This window comes from Coenobita brevimanus, chromosome 98 (genome assembly GCF_032717465.1).
Source record: "Coenobita brevimanus isolate Jiangsu-jjx chromosome 98, ASM3271746v2, whole genome shotgun sequence".
In the NCBI taxonomy this organism is placed as follows: Eukaryota; Metazoa; Arthropoda; class Malacostraca; order Decapoda; family Coenobitidae; genus Coenobita; species Coenobita brevimanus.
In genome coordinates, this window is record NC_137051.1 from 700,276 (window position 1) to 717,500 (window position 17,225).

The following is a 17,225-nucleotide window of genomic DNA, read 5'->3' on the forward strand; positions in this document are numbered from 1 at the left end:
CTCCCTCATCTATCAATTCTCGTTATCTTTAATATCAAACTTCCTTACATATAACTGGCTGTGGTAATTCCTGCAATCATCTGAATGACTAAATTTGGTGTGATCCCTACCAGTCTGTAAGGAACTGAAGGAAAACTTATTCTGACTATAATGCATCCTGTACTAGGAAGTGGACCCCTAACAGCCCATCACACTTCCCTCAAACAACCCATGACACATGCCTCAAACAACTCATCACAACTGTGATACCCACCTGTGCACATATACTCCTGGTGAGTTTGGTTTCAGACAGGCTGGCAATCATGTCTGCCGCAACTTTCCTCTTCCACTCAGCGTCAATGACTGGCGGTGTCCTGCCAGGCATGGCCGCAACCAGCTGCTTCATCTTCTCCCACAGTGACCGCAAGACTGATGAGGAGGTTGTCACTGTAACTTCTACCTGGTACGCTGCATTCACCATCTGGGGGGAAAACACCACAGGGAAGTTGATTATTAAGTACCAGTGAAGTGCCAATCCATAAACACTGTCACTCCTGCTCAGTACAATCAGTTAACCACCTATAAATAGAAAGAGAAGCATGAACCTATTACGGCGGATTTGCTTATTACTGTACAGGGCAATAAACAGATCTGAACTCATCTGTTGTCACAATTTAATTAACCCCTTCACCACCAGGTGGTTCTTCCATGTTGCAAGACATTATCTGGATAAAGACAGAATAAAATATGTCATCCTTGGCTTGACCAGGTTAACAGTAAATGCTAGTTTCATATTATCCCATACCTTGAAAGGTGTAGGGGCCTGAGGCTGGGCAAAACTATTTCAGTGTCTACAACCAACAAAACCTATTATATTAGAGGTGTACAGACAGTACCTTATTCTGCAGGGTACAGGGGCTTAGGCAAGGCAAACAAAGGACAGACAATCCCTTACTTTGCAGGATGTATGGGCTTTAGGTACAGCAAACTTCTTTGCATCCACACCAACATCTTCAATTGCCAATCCAACTTGCTCTAACCTGCTTCAGTGCATCTCCAATGCGTGGGCTTTCCCCACAGGCACGGCAGTCCTTCTCAAGGCTTTCCAGACAGCGCTGTAGTGTGCCCAGGTAGGAGTCCCTCATGACATCTACACGGTCCACAAGCTGCTTCCCGACCTCTGCGTTAAGGGAGCCGATCACCAGCTCTTGTATCTCACCCGTACACTGCCGCACATCACGCCCACACACCACCTCATTGGGGCTCGTACTCTCAATCACCGAAACTAACAAACAGACAAACAAATAAACAATGATTCTTACAGGCTCCCATGACTCCCTAAGCTCAATTCAGTCATCTGTTATTAGCTGCGATAGAAAAATCAGTCCTTGAGCTGTCCTGTCCATGTGTGTTAAACCAGCTCCACCTGACACTGATGATAATGACCTATGGCTAAATTAAGAAAACAGTGTCAGGTGCTGCGGCTTCACCCAACTGATGGCTGTATGCTTCAGACTTGAAGTGTGTGAGGGGACGGAAAGCCCCAGTGTTTTATGATGATTTTTGAAGAAGGTGCTTGGTCTCCCTACATCATTTCTGACAGCATTATTATTATGGATGCCAGTAAATCAAATCTAAAATCCAAAAATAGGCCAAATATGTCTGTCAAAAACTGATGGCACATCTTTCCCATAGTAATTTAAGTTTTAACTCCCTTCCATTCAAGGACACACTTTTCATGTTACCATATTTTTGATATTCCAGCTAATTCTATTCATTTTAAAGAGACTGTCTGAACCTGAAGGGTTAGAATGACTTTCACAAAACCCCTCTGTGCTGTGGCTCTCCCCTAAGTTGAATACAACTGTCTGGAAAATCCAAGAACAAAGCATAAAAAGACATCACCAAGCTACATGGTTTAAGCATTCAGTCTGTGATTTCCAAAGACCATAGAGAAAGAAGGGCAGGCAACAGGACTTCTGCTGTCACTGAAGTCTTCTGCAAGCAAGCAAAAACAAATGAATATAAATAAATAAAAATATAATAAGGTGTCCTTCACAGGTCATGTGATAAGAGCATGCAGCGATGATACAGCAACTGGATGCCAAGTGAGAACGGTGGTGTGGTGATGTGGCTGCAGCAAAGATGGAGGTGATGTAATTGTTGATACAACCTGTGAACATTTTGTCTAAACAGGAAGTCCTAGTTGTAGGTTCCCCTCCCCTTTTTTTCCCACACATCATCCAATCCTTTACTGACCCCTTATTTAGAAGCCACTTAAATTACAAAACAACATTTAATAAAGTTTTATTCCTACCTACTTTTTTCATACCAGTTCCATGAAGCTGCAATTGTAGTTGTGTGGAAAAAGTTGATATGAAGCATCAGGGAGCAAAATGATAGACAAGCCTTAAGTGTCAACTGTACTTAGTGAAGTGTAGGCCAATGTTTGTCACTTACTGTACACAATCAAAAAACCAGCAGCTGTATAACTCACCTTTGAATTCGTGGTTGCCAGCCTTCTCCAAGAGGTCATCCTTCATATTGGCGATAGTGTCACTGATCACAATGCGTATCTCATCCTGTTTGCGTGAGGCGATCGCCATCAGGCTCTCATACAACTCTGCCTCCTTCTCCCGAGCATAGGTGATTCGCCGTGGAGTGATCTGAATCTCCCTTGCCATGTCAAACGCATACAGGATGAATTTACGCATACAACGATTGTGAACCTGCAAATAAACTTTGTGACTTTAGTTTTGTGTAGTTGTATATCACAAAAGCAAATGTACTCAGAAGAAATTGCACCTACACTGATTGGGCCAAAGTAAATAAATTTCATAGCTTCAGTTTTATGTACCGTACTGTAATTCCTTGTTGTAAGATGCTATTCTTACCAGTAAAGATGATTTACCTATATCCCCCAATTTACAATACCAATTACATAAAAAAGAAAACTCTGAATCTGAAAAACATTCTTCACTTAAACTATGAACTATCTGTACTGCACTGTAAATGAATCTGACACATTATATACTGTAATGACAAAACAAAATATCAATAAAACTCTATTAAAGGATTGGCAGAGACCAATTCAGCATTATTCAGTATTCAGAGTTCAAGATCATTTATGTTTTCTACAAAATGATCCTCTGGAGGTCTACTATCATGTGCTTAAAAACCGAATATAGTTGCTGTCTGCTTCTACCTCCAAGAATATAAAGTACAAGCTGGGAATGTAGAGTCTAGAAGCTGGGGTATAGAATCTAGACCCCAACTCCTATCTTTTTGGTTACCTTTCACAACACAGAGGAAAAAAACATATACCTCACTTAACTTTGGGATCTGTGTGAATATGGTTGCATGTCATAGTCTGGGGGAATGTTTGTTGGGTGCTCTCCTTATCTGTGATCATGTTTGTGAATGGATTAATACGACTTGTCAGACCTGGTTGAGTATGGTAATGACCAGGCTACTGCTATTGCTTCACCCTGTATACAATACTTTACTGTTCCTCCCTCCAATATAAATCTACAGGGAAAAAAAAAAAAAAAAAAAAAAAAAAAAAAAAAGAGGATCTGGTGGCAAAATGAATACAGTATAATATCAAGGATGCACTCTGACCTGATTGAGTATGGTGGCAGCCACAATGAGGTGTGCCTGGAGGAGAGTGCGAGTGTAGGGCACTACGCTGGTAAAGTTGTCAAAAGAACCCACCAATTCACTTTCCACTCCCTGAGTGTGATCATCCAACCGCCATCGAGGTTTCTTGGACGAAGGTGCCATTGTGAGGTAACCTAATTGGAAACATAAGAACAACTGTTAAGTTATAAGTGTAAATTTGGGGTAATTATGAGACTTTTCTTCTGCAGTGGACTGTCTCAGGATGATGATGATGAAGTAACCTTAGTGATAAAAAGATATTGAAGAACTACCACTATGGAGCAAGTGTATCCTTAGGGCAATTCAGAGGTAACCTAACTGGAAAAATAAGTTAAGAACTACAAATACATGTAAGTCTGAGACCATTACGAGGTCAACTAATTGGAAAAACACAATTTCAGTACAGGTACTGGTTCCTCATTAACACACACACACACACACACACACACACACAAAATGAGGAACAACTCTGACATAACTTACACTTTAACTAAAAAAAATTCATTAACAAAATTCCTACAACCACTTGCCTGCATCCATCATCCCCACTTCATTCCATCCAGCACTCACCCAGATCATCACACAGTGTCCGGAACAGCTGGACGGGAACCTGAGGGTGAGGGCGCGAGGAGGCCACCCCCTGAGATGATGATGCAGGCAGAGCAGATGCAGTTGAGTGGATGGGGGAGGCACTGGGGTTGGGGTCAGGCCGGGCGGGCGAGGGCAGAACCCGCAGGTTACACAGTATGTCGTGTTGTTCGGACTCGGGCAGGTCATCACTGAACGTATCAGGTAATACTGGTACTCGAATGAACAGCACCGGAAGGTCTGGGTGCTGACACTTCAGTTCCAGTAGGTCCGTCACCTCCTGTACAAATATTGATAGAATATGCAGCTGGTTTGGCAGGTCAAGTAGTGAGAATGAAGACTAAAAGATTGACTAAGAAAGTGTGAGTTAGTAAGATGGATGAGGGAAGGTGAAGGGAAGACTAAGGATGACATGGAAGGATGAGGTGAAGTATAAGAACAAAGGTGTTAACATGAGAGTGGGCAGCCTGGTGGTGGACATGGTGAGGAGATGGTGATTCATTTGTGGCCACCTCTTCCAGGACTGAGTCATCTGGATATTGCAAGATAACTCTGTATGAATGCACTGTACCATTCACTTACATATGTACAATACAATCAACAGAATTACAGTATTGTACAGCACTGTAGTAATATCCAAAGATTCAATGGTACTAACATCCTTTTATCTGAGTCTTGTTACTGCCAGGCTTTTTGCTCAGTATAGACAACATATACAGAAAAGGCTATTAAAAAAAAAAAAAAAAAAAAAAAAAAAAAAAAAACTCCCTTACTCCTTCAGTATGAATACATGAACATCTTAATTCTGCTACCACAAAGCAATTTTCTGCAGCTTATGAGAGCTTCAGACACAAGTTTGTTCATGAGAAAGCTTCCTCATTGTGAAGGTGATACGATGTCAAGAAACAATATAGTAACATCACACAAAAGGATGGCACAAAATCATCCACAATGCAACAGGCAGGTAAAAAAAGGACAATGACAAGAGATCACCTATAATGCAGCAGGCATGCAAAAAGGGTAACAAAGAGGCACTTGCACCAACAACCACAAGAAACCACACACAGCACATCATCATCATCACAATGCAGGAATTGTGGCAGAGAGTTCAGTTTTTTCTTCCCAACTACCTGGTACAACTATGTATTTCTGGGGCTTCAAGCTCATTACCCATCTCTTCCCCTGAGCCATCTTATGACCTTTCTCATATACTGTAACATACAAACAGCATAAAAAAAAAGTAGATGAAATACAATTAGGCATTAACTAGCTGGGAGTGTTATTAGTAATGCTTCTGGCTGCTTGAATCTGTATTACAGACTTGTAGTTTATGGTGTAGTAGGTGCTGGAGAGGGACATGTCATGGCACCGATATAACCCGGCAGTTCAATTGCCTTGTTATGCAAACATCCCTCAATATTTTCTCTATCCCCCCAAAACAGACTGATGGACAGGAAGAGGAAAGTTACTTATGCCTGCAGTCCACCAGGTTACATTTTTAAAAAGTGGTGAGGTATAAGTTTAGTAAAAGGTTTAGTAAAAGTAAGTGACTACCTAAAGCAGTGCTTACACAATAATACAGTGTGGCAGGTGCAGTGTGAGGGTGGTGGTGGTGTGCTCTGGCATGATATTGGGAGATCAATTGGACAACAGCAGACAAAAGCCAACCCACATTGGATTATCATGTCTGCCTACCTGCTCCATCATACCTCTACCACCCTGCCTCCTTCCCTCTCTCTCCTCCCCTTCCCTCTCTCCCTCCACTTCCTCTCCCAACTTCCCCTCAACCCTTCCTCCCCCCTCCCACTCCCCTCTCCTTGCCAGACTTCTGCCACGCAGGTTCATCGATTCATTCAGGCCGCATCAGGTCTAACTGTTGAAATCTAGATCTGAGCAAGTCCTTTCAGACCACCTCACATCCATTCCTATCCACTCCAGCTCTGTCAAGCCAATTCTTGTCAATTCAGGTCCATTTTCATTAAATGAGGCCCAGTCAGGTCAATACGACCCAACCGAGCAACTTCCGGTACTCAACCTGCAGCAAACCCCAGGATATCATTTTCATTGGGATATCTTTTCACTCTTACCATCTCCTGACAATTTTATTGGACTTAGGGGAGCTTTTTCAAAGTGGAGGAGTCAAAAAGCCTCAGGATATCTTTTCATTTTTTTTATTCTCACCATCTGCTGATGATTTTATTGAACTTCAGACAGATTTTTCAAGGGAGGAATAAGGTATAGCATTATAACCTCCTTCAATATGGGATACCTTTCTTCAGTTGAATCATATCATCTCACAGCAGCAAGAATAAACTAAAAAATATTTCACCATGATTAATGGGGTTAAGTCAAAGCAGGTTCATCTGGGTCCAGCTGGGTCATTTCTGATCACTTTGGTCCCAAGCTGAGTGTGTCTACATCCATTTTAGCCATATTCAAATTCACTCATCAATTCAGGGCCAATTCATGGAGTGGGGAACAACCAATGAGTAAAGTGGGCAGAGAGGGGTGGATGGGCAGGATGTTTTGGGATGATGGTGGTGCAGGATGGTGGGAAGAACATCCACTGAAGACTGGATGTTATGCACACTAGTAGGCCTATTAATGGCAGCTGTAGCCCCAGGTTCATCTGAAAGTGAACCCAGTGGCTTGCAGGCTGAAACTGTCCCTCTCCTGCAGTCCCTCATCCATACTTCCGGGGAGATGGAGGAGGGTGTGTGATACATGTATAACCAAGAAGTTCCATCACTCACAAACAATTATTCACATTTGTATATGAATAACAAAATTACTGGATATGTTAACTGCTTCATTATTCAAATATTCAAACACTGAGTTTAATTAAATGATACATCTAGGTAAAACCAGCATACTATAAGTAACTATAAGTTTTGACTCTATACAATAACAAAATAAAGGTATTCCTGGTCTAACATACAATAACTCTGAAACTTCCTTATTCTTTCCTAGGCCAAGGCTCCTCTAGCCTATAAAAAATAAAAAATAAAAAAATAAAAAAAATAATAATAACTGTTAAAAGTAGGTGGCTGACGACTTGAAATCTAAATCTGTAAAAAGTGAATGTAACCTGTCCTGCAACCTGAGGCTTTCATGAATCCGGTTAAAAGTTCCCAGGCCATTAAAAACGATGGAAAAATGGAGGGAGGAGGAGGAGGAGGAGGAGGAGGAGAGAGAGAGAGAGAGAGAGAGAGAGAGAGAGAGAGACAGACAGACAGACAGACAGAGAAATATAAGTGTGCGAGATGCGGCTGTGAAAGGGTTAAGTGGTGCCTGGAACCCAATACCCATACACTGTTACCACCAGACGGAAAAGCTGTCACGCTGGTTTTCTCTCTCTCTCTCTCTCTCTCTCTCTCTCTCTCGTTAAGAAACAAACTGGTAATTCATCATCTTTCTCTCTAGACATTAAATACACCAACATCTGCAAACTACTGTGCTTCATACACATACAACTCTCTCTCTCTCTCTCTCTCTCTCTCTCTCTCTCTCTCTCTCTCTCTCTCTCTCTCTCTCTCTCTCCAACCCACCGACACAAAATTCCATATGTGCATATTACATAATTTTACAAGTCACTTCGTCAAACATGGAAGCCTTATTGAGAGAGAGAGAGAGAGAGAGAGAGAGAGAATGCGCCGTAGCTACTCGTAGACAAATTTAAGGTTAAATAAAGAACTAGATAAGTACGCCATTTTAAGATAGATAGATAAATGTTAGTAGATTGATTCAGAGGTAAACAGATAAACAGGCAGGGCGATAACAATGCTAAGAGGTTGTACAGTGGAGTATTATGATCTTTGATAATCGTCTCGGATGCCCTTTTGCTGGTCTCTCTCTCTCTCTCTCTCAACGCACCGTCAATCAAGTGAAGCCATCAAAGTGAGTGCTTTTCTCCCTGCTCCTCCTCCACTCTACCATCGTCTCCGTCTTTCCTCCTCCCCTCCTTGTTTTTCCACCCCTAATCCATTCTAGTCTCCTCCTTCCCCCTCCTCCCTTTTTTTATATTTCTCTTTTCCCTCTCTTTCTTCTTTTCTCCTCACCTTTCCTTCCCGCCCTCCCTCCTTCTCCACTACCACATCCCCCCCCCCCAATTTTTTCCTCTCTACCCTCATTTCTTCTCCTTATTTACTTATATCTCATCTCTCTCTCTCTCTCTCTCTTTTCTCCTCCATCTCAGTTACCTACTCTCTTTTGACTAATCCTCTTTCCACACAATTCCTTCACTAACCAAACCTAACCTAGCTCAGCCTAGCGTAGCATTACCTAACCTATCCAAACCAAAACTAATTTGAATCTAATGTAACCTAACTTAACCAACCCTACGTTAAATCCTGGTTGCACATACTTTCAGACCACAGAGGAAATGTCAAAACAGCTCATCACACTTCCAGTCACGTCTTTCAAGCGAAACACCACACGGTATACAGAATGACTCGCATTCTTGTCAGGTAAAGGGACTCCCTAAGATCTTCCTTATTTATTTTTTGATGAGTGGTTAATAGCCTTTTGTACCTTATCTATGGAGAATATGGTGATATTGGAGGATTTATGTGATATGGAGATAGTACGGTGCAATAAACAAAATAAATCACTTAAGAAAGGGCCGACGAGAATTCCGGTCCAGGACTGCTGACCACTTCACTACGAGCACATGTTTAGCGAGTTTGTTCATTCTTTTCTCCGGATGATTTTCGTTCAACTCGAGGCAAGAATCAAATATTCCTAACACAATCTGCTGTCAATATCCTTTGTTCAACTCTACGTGCCTTGTATCTCTCCTACTCTCTTCCTAGCTACCATATCACTACCTTCTGTTTCACCCCTTGTGCCTTGCATCCGTTCCTACCCTCTTCCTAATCTACACCATGCCACAGCCTACAACCACTCCATCCTACCGTCTTCCTAACCTCCACCATAACACAAACTACAACCACTATCTTCCGCTTCACCACCTCTGCCTTGTAACTGTCCTACCCTCTTCGTAACCTACACCATAACCTACAACCACTGTCCTACCTTCTTCCTAACTAACAGCACACCACAAACTACAACCACTGTCCAACTCTCTTCCTAACCTACACCATACCACAGACTACAATCACTCTGACCTATCCTCTTCCTAACTTACACCATACCACAGCCTACAACCACTCTGCCCTACAGTCTTCCTAACCTATACCATTCCACAGTCGACAACATCTATCTACTGTCTCACCACGTGTCTTGCTTCTCTCCTAGCCACTTCCTACCCTACACCATACCACAGTCTACAGCTACCATGACGACGACGACGGTGACAAAGATAAACAGTAAACCATAGCCTCTTCCAGCAAGTCACGAATCCCAAAGACCTCGCAACTGGGCATTTTCACGTGAAGGAGTAACGAGTATTGGATATCAAAAAAAAAAAAAAAGGGCGCAGTGCTCTGAAGTGTGGAACCTCGCTGAGTTTCCCATATAGCGGATTAGGTTTCTGTGTGTGTGTGTGTGTGTGTGTGTGTGTGTGTGTGTGTGTGTGTGGTTATATCAGCTGACTGGAACGCATCCTGACCTTTTAGACAGCCAACTCAGCCAACTCGTTTTTTTAAGTTCTCCACTTACTTTTCCTGATTTTTTACCAGGACTTCTAGTGACGTGTTTGTGTTTGATGATAAATTTTCTACTGCGATTACTGTATTTCTTGCAATAGTGATTGTAGTAGTTTTAATACTTGATTACTGTGTTTTTCAAGTTATTATTAGGAGGCTTATATGTTATCAGTGTTTTTGTTATTGTCCCTAATGTTCACGTTCTTCTTATAGTTGCTGCTGATGTAGTTCAATAAAGTAGTAGTTACTTTTGTTTACTGGACCTCCTCTTATTATCGTTTTTTTTTGTCGTTTCGTTGTTTGTTGTTGCTATCCCTGTATTTGTAGCTGTTTTTGTTGTTGCTGTAGTCTGGATCAGCCGAGTGTGATGGGGCAAGTAGGAGAGAAGCGGAGGGGCAGGAAGCGAGGGGAGGGTAGGAGGTCTGAAAAGAGGGGAGAGGGACCGGGAGAGTGAGGGGAGGTGAGACAAGAGTCATTAGGGAGGGAGGAAATGAGGAAAAGGTGTGCATGGAGGGAGGCAGGGAGGGGATGAAGAGAGGGAAGGGAACAGGAGGAGGGAGGATGTGAAGGAGGGAGAAGAGAGAAAGGAATGGGGAGAAAAGAAGATGAAAGAAGAGGAGAGGAGAGGAGAGGAGAGAAGAGGGAGGGAAGAGGAGGGGAGGGGAGGGGAGGGGAGGGAGAGAAGAGGGGCGAGAGGGTAGGGGAGGGAAGTATGTTCTCACGTTGCCCACAGCCACTGTTCTTTCATCATCACGCGCTGCTACACCGCTATCATGAACAACACCATCATCACTATCCTCATTAAAATTAGCAACACTATCACCATCATCACTACCATCATAAATATCATCAACATTTATCATCATCAAACACTGACTTCATCGAATTTATTATAATTATTACAACAATTCACTATTATCATCATCATCACCACCATCCCTGTCGTAACCACTATCACTTTCACCACTATGACGACAATCACAATCACCACGACAACCATCACCATTATCATCCTCAATTACCAACGGAATCAGTAGCCAACAATCATTACCAGTAATTTCCCCGCAGTAACTACAATACTCCTCATTATCACAACCACCACTGCCATCATGTGCATCAACATCATCTCAATCAAAACAGTATAAACATCAAAGCATCATTATCATCGTCAGTAGGCTAATCATCATCATCATCACCACCATCAATAAGTTAATTATCATCATCATCATCATCATCCCCTTCACCGATAGCACTACAAAAATACAAATAAAATCACCGCCACTCACTCTCCCTTTCTTTGTTTACTTTCATCCTTGTCCTACTTCCCTCCTCCCTCCCTACCCATCTCTCACACCCCCTCCCTCCCTCCCTGACCCCTTATCCGCATTTCCTCTTTACCTCTCCCCTCCTCTTTCCTAGTTTCACAGCCCCTCCCTCTTCCCTTCCACCTCCCTCCCCTCCCTTCCCCGAGTCAAACCAGTAGAAAAAAGAATCCTCACACGGGTCCATCCATTACCTGCCAAGATCTATTGACAATTATTGCTGGCTCCACATCTTTTTTACCTGTATTAGGAGAGAATCTTTACGCTGGAAAAGTCGCACAAATTTCAGCCATCCTTTCATTACGAGAAACCTTCCATACAAATAATAATAATAATAATAATAATAATAATAATAATAATAATAATAATGAGTCGATGATAGAAAGAAAAAAAATTGTCATGTCATTGTAAAAAATAAAAAAAACTTGGGAGCCACAACGTCTATCCCAACAAATTATCTCTTCTCTCCCTTCCCCCTCCTCCTCGGTCCCTCCTCTCTTCTCCTCCCTCTCTCTCCACTTCACTCCCCATGCCGCCTCTCCCTCTCCCCTACCCTCCTCCCACTCTCTCCTTTCCTTTCATTTTCCCTCTTCCTTCCTTTCTATCTCTACTCTCCTTTCCTCTACTGTCTCTCCTCTCCCTTCTCCTTCCCTCCCTCTCTCCTTCCCCCCTCTGCCTTTGTGCCGTGTATCTGCTTCTCCCTCTGTATCTCTGCCTCTCCCCCACTCATCCCCCTCCATAACCTACCACACTACAAGTACGTACCACAGCTGCTACCATTCCCCTCCCTAACCCCCCCTTCTTTACCTACTACGCAATTACCACAACTAACACTAGCCCCTTGCCCCCTTCCCCCTCCCTCCTAGTCACTTCCCTCCCTCACCCCCTTGCCCTTCTCCCCTACCGTCACTCTCCTCCCCCATCCCCTCCATGACCTACCACAACCATCACTATAATTTCAACATCATTAAAAGTAGGTACCATTATTACAGTACTCAACGCGATCAATATTAGTCCAGGATCATTACAAAGATAAATTATCACTAGCGCTAATCACACACACACACACAAAGGCACAAAACTGCTCATCAACATGCGCGCAGGTGCATAAATTTACTCATTAATTAACACACACACACACACACACACACACATACACACACACTGTGTATTTCACCAGGTCGGTCAGGACCACTTGATGGTCGTGATCGTCAGCTTCCACCCTCCCGGAAGGGAGCTGAGAGCTCATATAGTCCGATCTAATGGCAAGGCTGTGACCTTCACACACGCACACACCTGTCCCCTTGCTCAAGGGGGACGGTAACCACCCACTTCGTCAGTGAAACTTTCCGCAACCTGAGCGAGGCGCAAACTCCCGTCTACCAGATGGCGAGAACGCTACCACTGAGCCAGCGAGCGGTGTGTGTGTGTGTGTGTGTGTGTGTGTGTGTGTGTGTGTGTGTGTGTTCCCATCTACATACGGGTCCACACAGTCACGGGAGTCATGGCCACCGCAGAGAAATACAAAGTCAACGATCAAATTACACAGCCGGATTCACAAACAAACTTAAGATTAACTTCGGGTCATGAATAGGACTTTTTTCCCCTGCAGGAAGGACACTACGCATTGAAAAAAATATATAAGATTTTTTTCTAAGAGGGACCAATTGCATGGGAAAATTATACTTTCCTTTAGGATGGACAAAATACATGGGAAAATTATGCAAGATTTTTTAAATAAAATGGATAAATTTTTTTTTTTCATTCATTGCCAGACGCCATGTATCCCAAACGGGGTGGTCAAGGGCTTAGAGTTAATTGTTTTACAGGGAGGGGCACTAATCCTCCACCAACCCCACTTGACACATAGGGAGATGACACATGGAAAAATTATTTTATTTTCTATGAATGACTAAATACATGGATAAATTATACAGGATTTTTTCCTAACAAGGACAAAATACATGAAAAATAAACGGGATTTTTTTTTTCTAGGAAGGGCTAAATACATAGGAAAATTAAACAGGATTCTTTTTCTAGGAAGGATTAAATACATCGAAAAATTATACGAGACTTTTTTCCCCAGGAGGAACAAAATACATGGTAAAATTATAAACTTTTTTTTTTCCTAGGACAGACAAATGACAGAAAAATTATGCATCCTTCTTTCCATGTCTATCCTGTAATAAGTTTCTGAATTCGGATCCTATAGTGCGTTTATTCTAACCTGTCAAAGATCCCTAACCCTTTTTGGCAACGTTGGTGGCCAGGGATCGTATTCTCATTGAGGCAGGTCCCTACATCCTGTTCCTTAGTGATTTATTTTTGAATACGTCTAGTTGATATGATTTTGCAGAGTATGGTGATATCACAACGATTTATTTAACACAGAAGAGGAGGGTGAGGTGTAATAAACAAGAAAAATCGCTAAGGAACAGGTGCTAGGGAGCCTCCTAAACCTATGAGAATACGGGTCCAGGTGCAATCAGACTGGAGGGTTGGTGGGGGTGGAAAGCAAGGTGTAATAAGCAAGATAAATAGCTAAGGAAAAGGTGTTTGGAACCCTCCTTAACCGACGAGTTACGGGCCCACGTGTAGTCAGACTGGAGGGTTGGTATACGTAGTAACCAAGGAGACTCATTCTCACCTCAGTGCTACGGTAAAACCTCATCCAATAAATAATAATTCAAGATGTGGTCCCGTCCCGTCAGATGAAAACAGACAATTTAGTTCCACCTGTTGTTATTTTGCATTAGGAGGCGCCAGGGTGTCTACTATAGTGGGTTGGGACGCCCCAGCCCGAGTGACGACCTTGCCAAACGCTTCAGGTTTAATACCCAAGTGGGGTATTGGAAGTTTTTTTCGGTCATGTAATGCAAAAAAAAAAAAAAGAAAGAAAAAAAGAAAAAGAAAAAAAAAGAAAGTGGTTTGGTTCTGCATCATTAACCTCACAGCATCTCTCTCTCTCTCTCTCTCTCTCTAATCCTACACTCGGATGGGTGAGGCAGGATACTGATGAGACTCAACACAGGATGGTTTTAATTCAGCTCTGGAGATCTTAATTACCTTTTAAATCACACATACAGAAATACATACACACACCGGAAAGAGAGAGAGAGATAGAGAGAGAAAGAGAGAGAGGATGCGTGTTTAGGTGTGACGTTTACGTGACGAACTGTGTGCATCCACGTCCTGTATACACAAGTCCAACACACGTACCCAGGCAGTCACCCGCACATCAGATGCACGTGTACACTGGCTAGAACATGCTAACCACAGAAAACCACACAAACACACACATACCGTGTGTGTGTGTGTGTGTGTGTGTGTGTGTGTGTGTGTGTGTGTGTGTGTGTGTGTGTGTGTGTGTGTGTGTGTGTGTGTACACTAGATCATGCTAACCATAGGAAACCACACACACACACACATACATATACACACACACACTGTGTGTGTGTGTGTGTGTGTGTGTGTGTGTGTACGGCTTCTCCGTTATCTTGATCAGTTACTGTAGGCACTTGCTCCTCACTCCTATCTCCACCACCATCACCACTAAAATCACCACCTGTCACCACTACAACAAATCACACATTATTACAACTACTGCAGTAATCACTACCATTACCACCACCACCATCTACACCACTATCATCATCACCATCTAAACCACTAACATGACCACTACCATCATCATCACTGTCATCAGCAACACCAAAAACATAACCCAAACCACCACTACCAGTGCCTCCAAATATCATCACTACCAACAATACTACACCATCACCACCACCATCTCCACCACAGTTACCACTATCAACACTCACTACCCACCAATATCACCACCACCACCACCACCACGTCACCAACACTGCCAACATCACTTAACCCTTCCAGCTCGAGTATTTTTCTGTATTGAACTAGAGACTGTCCGGCGTAATCTAAACGTACATCTGACTATCACTTCCTTCACCACGTGCCAAAAAACAACAAAAAGCACCATCATTAATAGCAGTAGGTTATAATAAGAACCACGACCATCAATATCAAAACCATCATTACAGTCACAACCATAACCATCATCATTATTTCCACTAAACACAGGATGGCATAAAGTTCTGTACACAAAGCCACAATAAATAAAATAAAGTAAAGTCACCATCATCCACTCACTTGATGTAGTGCTGCCTACTTCTTCCTTATTCTTCACCATTCTTTTTCTGTGCCTGCCCTCCTCTCTTCCTATATCTCCCATCTTTCCTGTCACTTCTTATTGCTCTTCTTTCCTTTACTGGTGGCTTTACATTAAGTGACAAGCCAAATGGTTTCCTGTAAGCCAAGAAACCATTTACAACGCTGGGTGGTAACCATATAACCAACCCATACGTGCTCCCTACGTGTCAACAAGTGGGTTGGTGGAGGGTTAGTGCCCCTCCCCATAAAACCAATAACTCAAAGTCAAATGGCCACCCCTTAAGGGATTATGGCGTCTGGCAACAGATAGATAGATAGACAGAAAATAAATACATAAATAAACATGACATTTCCACCAGGAGAAATCGAAATCTGAGAGCCAGAGGACAACAGAAACCACAGAGGGCATTACACAGCGCGTCAAATAGAGAAAAACATGACTAAACACAATAAAAATATACACGGAGGAGCAAAGAGGAAAAGGCATGAGCTATGAAAATTATGAAAGATACAAGTGATTAAAAGAAATGGTGAAAATGACAAAGAATGGAAGACAAATAGGGAAATGGTACAGAAACTGAAGGTGGAAAATAACTGTGTGTGTGTGTGTGTGTGTGTGTGTGAGAGAGAGAGAGAGAGAGAGAAACCACACATGTCTCAGCTGTCACTTCTACTTCAACAGCCCGTGGACCCAATCACCTCAAGGACACACACACACACAGACACACACACACACACACACACACACACACACACACACACACACACACACACACACACACACAATCCGTCTAGTGACTGACTATATGAAAAATGTGAGTTCGACGAGCACAGTGACAGCTTTAAATCCATTAGCAAAAGAACTGTTAATCCTTACACCGGTGAGGCTGAAGTTTGCTGAGTAAACATTTACACATATACAAACAGAGCACAACTTGAAAATAGCACGATGAAAAAAATCAGCGTGTGGTGATAGAGCTTTATAGAAAGATAGATACAGACATATACATACATAGATATATAGATAAAGATACAGATAAAGAATAGCTGAATACAAAAAGAAACACCAAATAGCTAAAAAGATACTTCACAATTAAAGACTTACCTGATGTGAGTCGGTGTGTGAAACGAGAACGAGGAACAAAAATCAATCAGTACACACAAAGGCAGGCGTGTTGTCTCACCTGATTCGAGAGGTGATCAGTGGATATGGCGTATATGATTATAGGCAACACATCAGGGAGGATGGTGTTGATGAAGGCCAGGGACGGGGCCACCACCACCTCCAGCCCACCCTCACGCAGCAGGGGGTGGTTCAGACCGATCTCCAAGACGGCGCTGCTGGTAACCTCGTCCTGGCGGGTCAATATAAAGGAACTGGTTAAAAAAATGGTGTGTGGTTAAACTGGACTGGGTTGGGTTAGGCTGTGCTGGGTCGGGGCGGGTCGGCCTTGTGTTGGCTAAATTGGGCTGGGTTTCGTTTAACTGGTTGGGTCACATAAGATTAGGCTGCATTCGATCGGAGCAGACTGAGTTAGGTTGTGTTTGTTTTGGTAAGGTAAGGTACGGTAAGGAAAAGTAAGGTAAGCAAAACTATGTACGGCTGAATTAGGTTAACTTACATTAAGTTGTCACTGTCAGATTAGGTCCGGGATGACGCGGAGTTGGCGTGGAGGTAAAGCCGAAGAAACCACAAAATTGAGGATGATGAACCCAGGAAAGGTCAGGCCGTCGGTCAACTTATTTACCTTTCCATTCACCTATCTATTAAGTTATCTATCCGTCATCCATCTATTTATCTACTGTACCTAACCAGTTGCCAATTATCAGTCAAGAGATCTATCTATCTATCTAATGCCCAACAAAAGGATTTCTAAGC

The 17,225-nt window shown here is 42.8% G+C and overlaps 1 protein-coding gene across 1 annotated transcript in view; it reads right to left on the bottom strand.

The window, feature by feature from the left end:
• Positions 1-17,225, bottom strand: part of LOC145414148 (dual serine/threonine and tyrosine protein kinase-like) — a 34,715-nt gene that overhangs the window by 6,556 nt on the left and 10,934 nt on the right. Inside the window, exons 3-8 of the mRNA XM_080283715.1 lie at positions 16,531-16,701; positions 4,210-4,507; positions 3,601-3,773; positions 2,477-2,708; positions 1,020-1,264; positions 254-460 (exon numbers count right to left, since the gene is read on the bottom strand). Of these exons, the coding sequence (XP_080139841.1) occupies positions 254-460; positions 1,020-1,264; positions 2,477-2,708; positions 3,601-3,773; positions 4,210-4,507; positions 16,531-16,701 (1,326 nt within the window). The remainder of the gene's footprint in view (positions 1-253; positions 461-1,019; positions 1,265-2,476; positions 2,709-3,600; positions 3,774-4,209; positions 4,508-16,530; positions 16,702-17,225) is intronic.